Raw genomic sequence first — 9,311 nt, forward strand, 5'->3', positions numbered from 1 at the left:
AGACACAAATGTATTTAGATGTATTTTAGTTAGAAATACATTCGTATCTAGATAAAGTTGAGACACCTACTTTTTTTTAGACGGATGAATATACTAACTTTTAGTAAGCACTCCATGTTCCATACTACCATGCGGACACATGATTTTGCCGTTTGACCAAGTCTCATTGGAACCACCTACCCACACGCACATTTGACATTTCCTCGTCCTCCACAGTAAAATCACACCAAAAAGAATCTAATCACCACTCCATATCCGGAAGTCAACAGGAAATTGACACATTTTTACCACTCAGAACCCGTCAGTTTCACCGCGTCTAGCAAATTAATCCGAGCAAAGCTCTTTCGGTCTGCCTTCCCTCCCTCCTTCCGGGTAGTTTTCCTTCCATTCTCCGCCCCTCCCCTCCTTCCTCGAGCTCCGCGCTGTCCCGCGCACGATCCCGACCGCCGCAGCTCCCCACTCCTCCGGCCGGCGCGGGCGTGGCTGTTCCGCCGCCGGACGAGCGGAGGGCCCAGCCGCCGGCTTCTACCTCGTATCCGGTGTGGTGGGTGGTTGTGTGGATGTGGAGTTCATTTTCCTTGTAGCTGGATGGCGTACGCCATGTTCGGGTCGAGGAGGGTGGACGACGAGATGGCGCTCAACAGGCAGCGGACCGTAAGGTGAGCGCGCGGGCACCAACTTCCCTCTACTGGTTTGCCTTGATGCTATGTTTGCTCGGTGGCGATTAGCGGTTTTGTCATTTTTAGCTTCGGGATGGGTTGGGGGCGCGGAGGTCAAAGGGATGATGAGATGAGCGCGATTTTGCCGCTATCTTCCCCATTTCGGTGCGGATTTGAGAAGAAGAATAAACTCGGATTGGCGTGGGTAGGTGACTAGGTGGCCGTTGCTGCGTTCGTTGAGAAGAAATTTGTTGCGGGGCTCTCACGCTTTTGCTATTACTTCGTTCAGAGCTCCTGCGTGCCTTGATTTTTGTTTGTTAGCATAGCAGTAATCTGGTAGTGAGTCCTCTTAAGTTGTTTGCTTACTGTGATAGATGGCCAGAGTAAGATTAGATTCACAGTTGAGGATTATTAAATAGGGAAATTAATCTGATATATAGCCTAAGATTGAAGAGCACGGAATTCCTGCAGGCTATGCTGAATGTCAATGAGCCTAAATGACCATGTCTGGCTTCAGAATTTTTTAACACACCCTCTTTTTTTTTTCTAAAATCTGTCGCAGCAGATTTTCAGCGTCACTTTCAGTTGGAGTGTTAATTCTGTTTTCATTCACAGATTCCAAGAGGAGAGGGCGAAGCCAACCATGCCTGTTTACCAGAAGCAGCCTGGGCTAGCCGCTCGTAAGCTTGGCGTGGGGAATTCAGGGAAGAGCAGGATTTTTGTAGCACGGCCTGATCTTCACTACAAGATTATTGACCCGACAAGCGATTTCATCCTGATGTGGAACTATGTCTTCCGCATCGCATGCTTCGTTGCTCTGTTTATGGACCCTCTCTACTTCTATGTACCTAGAATCGTCAATGAAGCTCGCACTCAGTGCGTCGGGAAAGACAGACACCTGGCTACCATCATTACTGTCTTCCGGTCAACTGCCGATCTTTTTTATGTCGTCCAGATTGTGATAAAGTTCATGACTGCGTATATTAATCCGCGCTCCAAGTTGGGAGTTTTTGGCCGGGGAGACCTTGTTACAGATCCTAATGAAATTGCAAAGAACTATATCAGATCTGACTTTGCAATTGATTTGGTGGCTTCATTGCCTATACCACAGGTAAACTTTCTGATGCATTGCTTATCATTATAAGAAACATTTGTTTGCCCTGATGTTTGCATACAGTTTCATTAGCACTTGCCGAGATGATGGGGAACTGTAAATATTATTCCTCCCCCAGATGAAATAATCGATTTCACGTGACCACAAATAGGTCAAAATAAGTAACTTTTTTTTGGAAATAAGGGGAAACTCTCTGCTCCCTTCTTATTACAAAAGCATAAGATGGTGAACCTCCGGGCTCTGCAATATCTTAGATGCCTTGAAACAACCAAAAAGTATTTCATTCCAATATATCGACGCGCACTACTTCTAAATTTGGCCGTGGCTCTGAAATGATTGCTTTGACGGCAAGACTATTCTTTTATAAAACATGAAAGTAGTAGGTCTCAACATCCTGAATCACACCATAAAGTTTCATGTGCCATATTTGCGAGTTGAACAAAACTTCACTCCATACCTGAATGTTATCTGACATTTCTTTGTTTCTTTTGTTGCAGATCATTACTTGGTCTGTGATACCAGCTATTAAATATTCTTGGTCTGGTCATAACAATGACATGCTGTTTCTGGTTGCTCTTTTTCAGTACATTCTAAGGTTATATCTTATAGTTTCCTTGAATGGTAAAATTGTCAAAGTTACAGGAGCTTTTTCGAAGACTGCCTGGCAAGGAGCTGTATCCAATCTGCTGTTATACATGACTGCTAGCCATGTATGATACCTTGATACTTATATGGATTAAAAGTTTCAGTATCCAATCTTTTTCCAGTATACTTTATTGTGGTTGCTATATTGACTATCATGTAATGGAAGTGCTTGATATGCTCTTCTCCTTTTCAGGTTTTAGGAGCATTGTGGTACTTGCTATCTGTTGATCGCCAGACTGCATGCTGGCAACAATATTGCCGTGATGAACCTAGTTGTCATAATAAATACCTAGCTTGTAACGTGAAGCCAGATCCAATTTGGGCAAATAGCACTGTTATCTTTACAAATTGTGATGCTAGTAACAAAACTGGCAATTTCGATTATGGTATGTTTGAGACATTGTTATCAAACAAAACTCCCAGCCAGAGATTCCTGAGGAAGTATGTCTATTGCCTTTGGTGGGGCTTACAGAATCTAAGGTATGACAATATCTGAACAACAGATGTTCTTGTAAGGCTGGCAATCTGATAATAAGATACATATATTGTGTACTAGGGTTGTAGGGGAATGGTTCTTGATAGAAGAACTGTTCTTCTAATTCTTGTTTCTTTGATCCTCATAGTGGGTCCTCTTTATATAGAGGCCTAACAGTCCAATCTAATTAACCTCTAATTGGCTTAATGCCCAAGCAAAAGGATATCTTTGTATTGATAAAGCTGGACGATCATGGGGATTCTTTCCTTAACATGGCATCGGGTGAACGATGTACTCTACTTACATTATATGGCATGAACTAGGTACAAAGTTTGAATATTAATAACTACACCTCTGTTGCAACATTTCAGAGATCAGACATTTGTATATTCAATTCAACCAACCCTACAATGCTACATTCCTGACCTGATAAGTTTTAGCTACTGCACCTGTTTGTTGTAATAGCTATTTTATAGACTTACAGTAACTACAGCCGGTATGAAGATTCTATTAGTTGATAACATTCTATATTATTTGTTGAAACAGTTGCTATGGCCAGACATTGACTGTGAGTACCTATATTGGCGAGACATTATATGCTATATTTTTGGCGGTGCTTGGTCTTGTTTTGTTTGCCCATTTGATTGGGAATGTTCAGGTACTTTTACATTATAATGTAAACTTGTTTTCATGTGCAACTCACCAAACTACTTTGATTATAGAAGTTACACACCATAGCCTTTTTGTTTAATGTACTCGCTTTTGTGTTAGGTTCACCACTTCTCTAGCCTCAGTATTTCTATCTTCATACCATGCCATCATTTTCATTTTTGCTCTAAATACTGGGGATGTTCTTGGAAACGCTTTAAGATCATGACTAATTTTTTGCTCAAGTTTGCGAATGTTGGGTTGCTCATTGAAATTCGCAATCAAACATAGCCATTGACCAAAAGAGAGACATAAGGATTAAGTCTTTGTGTGTCTGGTGATATGCTTGGCCAACATGCATTGATGATTTCAGTATATTACTTTAATTCGTTATACCCGAACACGCCGACAAGTATTACTAAGCTGAGGTCTTTGTCGTGACGAGGTCATAATGTCACATGCACAACCCGCTAGTGTACTTTAATCTGCTTGCCTTTTCCTTTAGCTTATAGAGATAATAAAGTTAAGTATTCACCTTAACCTTATCAAACAGCTCAGCAATCCTGTTTTACACATGCATTACGTAGATTTTGTTCTTTCAACGGGTGATGTCAACAGCCTTTTGTTTTGATTTTTTTTGTTACCTCTTCTCAAGTAGTATCTCTGTTCCAAAATGTAAATGTTTTGGTAGGCTATTTTAGCCTACCAAAACATCTTTTAGTTAGGAACAGAGGTAGTAACTAATAAACTATCATGCCAATAATGCAAACATGGTTCCTTTTGTTTCAAGTTCACATTTCTCAACATAATCATTTGCAAGAAACACTGGGCTTATTACATTATATTATTTGCTAGACCTACCTACAATCTATCACCGCAAGGGTTGAGGAATGGAGAGTAAAGCAAAGAGATACCGAAGAGTGGATGAGACATCGCCAACTTCCTCATGAACTACGAGAAAGGGTGAGAAGATTTATTCATTACAAGTGGCTTGCAACTCGAGGTGTGGATGAAGCATCTATCCTGAAGGCTCTTCCCACAGATCTTCGTCGGGACATCAACCGTCACCTTTGCTTGGATCTTGTTCGCCGGGTAAAATTACCTTCGTTACTCTTTTCTGTTGTTGAGCAATTTTAGAAATTTAGTGAACTTCACAGCCATCTGATGCTCTTGTTACAAACTATTTAGACAAATTAAGCCATGTGTTTCTACCTGACCCTCACTCCATCAGTTCCGCTTATGCTTTGTACGGATGCACAGAACATGTGGGACCATGAAATTTCAATTGGATGACCACCTTTTCTTTTCCTTTGTATTACAATCCAATTCGATCGTACATTAAAGAAGACAACTATGACATGAAAACTAACTGCAAGTGTACACTTCACCCCATATTTCTATCCTCGAGTTCCTCTAATTTTCCACAGGTGAGACATTAAAACAGAGAAATATTCTTATTATTTTTTATTTCCCTTTATTATTCTCTATTGGTAAACATATTAATACAGGTAAATTAAAATCTGCTGCTGTATTGACCTAGGTGTGCGTCTCTTTTGGCATGTTTGAACACTGAAGGGCTGCAAGATTCAAATATTATGAACTTTATATCCTACGGGAGGTGCTTCAAAATTACAACCACCCAATGGTTCACTAATAATCAGTAGCCCGTTTGATTTATACAGTTTCTGGGAGAGCACTGAACACAGCTGTTTCAGAAATCCGTTCATGGATTGTTTAATAAGTACTCATTTGCAAATTTACTTTTTTCATAGATGTTTTATCCAGTCCCAACCTTATAGTGGTTTTCCGTAGTTGGCATAGGTCTTGTTACTTGTGTCGTGATCAATGGCACACATATAGTTTCATTTGACGGCAAGGTCGTGAAAATGCAGATCACTTGATGACCGAGGCTCACTTTGTTTTTACATCTCTATATTTTCAGGTCCCATTCTTCTCACAGATGGATGATCAACTTCTGGACGCCATCTGTGGGCGTCTTGTATCTTCCTTGAGTACAAAGGGCACATACACTGTCCGTGAAGGTGATCCAGTCACCGAAATGCTCTTTATCATTCGTGGGAAGCTGGAAAGCTCCACCACAGATGGTGGCCGGACAGGCTTCTTCAATTCAATCATCCTGAAATCTGGTGATTTCTGTGGCGAAGAATTGCTTGGATGGGCTCTTGTCCCCAGGCCTACTGTCAACCTGCCATCATCCACCAGGACGGTGAAGGCACTTGTTGAAGTGGAGGCGTTTGCTCTCCAAGCTGAGGACCTCAAGTTTGTTGCCAGTCAGTTCAGGCGGCTCCACAGCAGGAAGTTACAGCACACTTTCCGCTACTACTCTCACCACTGGAGGACCTGGGCCGCATGTTTCATTCAAGCTACTTGGCGCCGTCATAAGAGGAGGAAGCTGGCCAAGGACCTTATGATGAGGGAGTCGTTCTCCTCCATGAGAGAAGATGAAGACGACGCTTTCCCTGAGCACAATCTTGCTCGGAAAATCATGACTGCAGCCAGGAAAGGACCTGACAGCCATAGAGAACTGCCAAAGTTTAGGAAGCCCTCCGAACCGGACTTCTCAGTAGAGCATGAGGACTAAGAAGAAAGGTGATATATTATTTGCTACTGCTGACTCTGCTGCATGCCTTCCTTGATCTGCAAATATGTACCGAGCTGGGGCTGAACATCAGAATTAACTGATTGTTCATGCGAGAAAATTGGTCGAATTGAACTTGGGAGTCTCCTTACTTGTGACGAAACACCAGTGGTGGAACGGCAGACTGCCTGATTGGATTTCTGGTTTTTTGAGACCAAAAGAATGAGGGTAGTGCTTGTTGATTTGTTTTAGGAAACGAAAGTGCAACTTAATGTTGCTGTGCGTAGGTTAGCTTTAGGCTCATTCTGTACATCCAGATGTAATTATGCTTGTGTTTTTTTTGCGACCTCACAGGTGCACATTATTGCTGTATTGACTGGCCGAGGAAATTCTAACGCATCGGCTAGGGTTCCTAGTGTTGGTGGTGTGTGAATTGTTTTGTTCTACCACATAACTTGGTTTCATTTCCTTGATCATATTTATGGGCGTGCCGCTTCATGTACTGGAGGAGGAAGAGGAAACCCCAGGCTAAACCGAGCGTGCCGCGGTTCCAGCGCCGGTGAGCGCAGCGCCTGGCGCAGTAGCCTCTCTCCAAGACATGGATGCGGCTTGGGAGGTGTAACACCACCTCGCACCACGGCACCAGTGAAATCCAGCTACCAGATTAGACAGAATGAGCGCACGGTTAACACTCCTATGGAGCTTAATGTTAAGCTTCATTCTACTGATGGTGATCCTCTTCCTGATCCCACACGTTATCGCCATCTTGTTGCGAGTCTTGTTTATCTTGCTGTCACTTGTCCTGATATTTCTTATCTTGTTCATATTCTGAGTCAGTTTGTCTCAGCTCCTACCACCGTTCAATACAGTCATCTCCTCCGTGTTCTTCGTTATCTTCATGGCACGATCACTCGTCGCCTTTTCTTTCCTAGTTCTAGCTCTCTCCAGCTCCAGTGCTACTCGAATGCTACGTCGGCGAGTGATCATACGGATCGTCATTCGCTTTCTGCTTACTGTGTGTTTTTTGGTGGTTCGCTTGTTACTTGGAAGACGAAGAAACAGGTAGCGGTTTCCCGTTCGAGTGTTGAGGCTGAGCTGCGGGCTATGGCTTTGTTGATTGCTGAGGTGACCTGGTTACGGTGGTTGCTTGCAGATTTTGGGGTCTCTGTTACGACACCCACTCCACTTTTGTCTGACAGTACATGTGCTATCAGTATTGCACGTGATCCGGTCAAGCATGAGCTGACCAAGCATATTGGTGTTGATGCTTTTTATACACGTGCTCAGGTGCAGGATGAGGTTATTGCGGTTCATTATGTGCCTTCAGATTTGCAGTTGGCGGATTTCTTTACAAAGGCACAAACTCGAGCGCAACATGATTTCTTACTCTCCAAACTCAGTGTTATGGATCCACCATGAGTTTGAGGGGGGTGTTAGAATATATATATGTATATTGTAGTTTCCCCATATGTTAGGGGGCTTCCTGCATATTTGCACCTGTACATGTACTATATATTGTGGCCTTTGGCCCCCTGGTAATACAACAAGCATATTATTCTAACACTGTATTTGTTCAAAATCCTAACCGGCCTAGTGCCTATATAAAGACAGGAGCCCCACATATAAAGACAGGAACCCCACCTTAGGGTTCCTCTAAACTCTCTACTGCTTGTCACTCTACATGGTATTAGATTGATCCGATCCTACACCTAAACCCTAGTGTCGTCGTCGCTTCACCCTTCCGCTGCTTCCCATGGAGACGACGCCTGCATCCCTTGATGGTACCTCGGGCGAGATGGTCTCTGTCGCTGTTGGTGCGATCCTCCTTCCCGGCTCGTGCTCTCCTTCACCTCCGGGAACTACTCAGAGTGGGCCATCTACATGCACGCTTCCCTCCTTCCATCTGGTGTGAAGGCACCGTCCACATTTAGCATAGTAGTATTCTCTTTTGGTGGCTGCCACTTCAGCTTCACTTTCTGGCGTCCATCCTCTTGATGCTTCTATTGTCTAAAACCCTGCACACACGAAATTACATGCTTATCTTTCTCCAAATTAACCTCCAGGTGATGTTTAATCAACATGAGGGATTCCATGTAGCTCATCAGGAATCGCTTGGAGGCTTCCACAGGTGTTGGTGGTTTCTTATGATGTGTCAGCTCGTTGTGGACATGCCACACCGTCAACAGTAGCATCAGAAACATTGCTCTCTGTGTCTCATTAATCTTTGTGAGGGCATGTAGAAACCAATCAGGGTTATGTTCAAACAGGATATCATCAGCTGGCACATCCCAAACCAGCAGCGCTAGCGCAGTAAAGATGTTCCAGCGGCGCTTGTTTAAACAACCTAACAATCTGAGACGTTCAATTGCAGAATCCGATCCAAAACGTCGTAACGCTGCGGGACCCCGGAGACCGGTCTTGCTGTCTCTTAATATTACCAAGTTTTGATTTATGTTGCTTTTTTCTTCTTCTCATGGACCTCCGACCAGAGGAAGCCGTGGTTTTTTGAGCTAAACTTTCGGCATACACTGATCATATGAGAAAACGAGGTCCCACTTCTACCAGCTAGCACAATTATAGACCGTGTAAATTACAGTATGCGTGGTACATTGTTAGACTTGGTAATTCCAATGAAATGGTACACGCTAAAACGGATCTTAAGTCAACCTTTGCGGTATCAATTCATCATACTTTATGTTTTCTAATAGCCATTCTTTGGACGTGTTTGCTAGTCTTGCATGCATGATTGTACAACCTAATAACTAACAGCCATGCTTCCTGGGATCATGGAACAACTGGCTAACCATATAGAACTAATATTACTTTTTTCAAGTGATAGCTTTGAGATATGACGAATAAGAACAACTCTATAAATAAAGAGCATGGGAGGGACGAAGGGCATAGTATCAAATCAAATTACTTTCAGTAAGTCTAAAAAGAGGTAGGGACCCAAATCATCTCAAACAAATGCTATGTTTTGTGGCAGCTGAAAGAGCAAGCTCTACCCCTCTATGTTTTGTGTGTTTGTTAAACACACGAATAACTTTTACCGTGTGTGCTCAAGTGCGTAGGATTTAAATTTAGCACTACGGTTGATGATCCACCAAAATTCCAAAGTTCATCATCTCATTCTAGGACTAGACTGGATGTGTGGCCTTTATTTTTGGTGGT

The 9,311-nt window shown here is 42.9% G+C and overlaps 1 protein-coding gene across 1 annotated transcript; it reads left to right on the forward strand.

The window, feature by feature from the left end:
- The first annotated feature begins 482 nt into the window (after nt 1-482).
- On the forward strand, nt 483-6,573 carry LOC124685179 (cyclic nucleotide-gated ion channel 17-like). The gene is made up of 7 exons (XM_047219506.1): nt 483-659; nt 1,275-1,770; nt 2,271-2,483; nt 2,612-2,898; nt 3,440-3,551; nt 4,397-4,633; nt 5,484-6,573. Exons 1-7 carry the CDS (start codon nt 589-591, stop codon nt 6,141-6,143), a joined length of 2,076 nt encoding a protein of 691 aa, XP_047075462.1. The 5' UTR covers nt 483-588; the 3' UTR covers nt 6,144-6,573.
- The last annotated feature ends 2,738 nt before the right edge of the window (nt 6,574-9,311 follow it).

The sequence above is a fragment of the Lolium rigidum genome, chromosome 1, assembly GCF_022539505.1.
Source record: "Lolium rigidum isolate FL_2022 chromosome 1, APGP_CSIRO_Lrig_0.1, whole genome shotgun sequence".
Taxonomy (NCBI): domain Eukaryota; kingdom Viridiplantae; phylum Streptophyta; class Magnoliopsida; order Poales; family Poaceae; genus Lolium; species Lolium rigidum.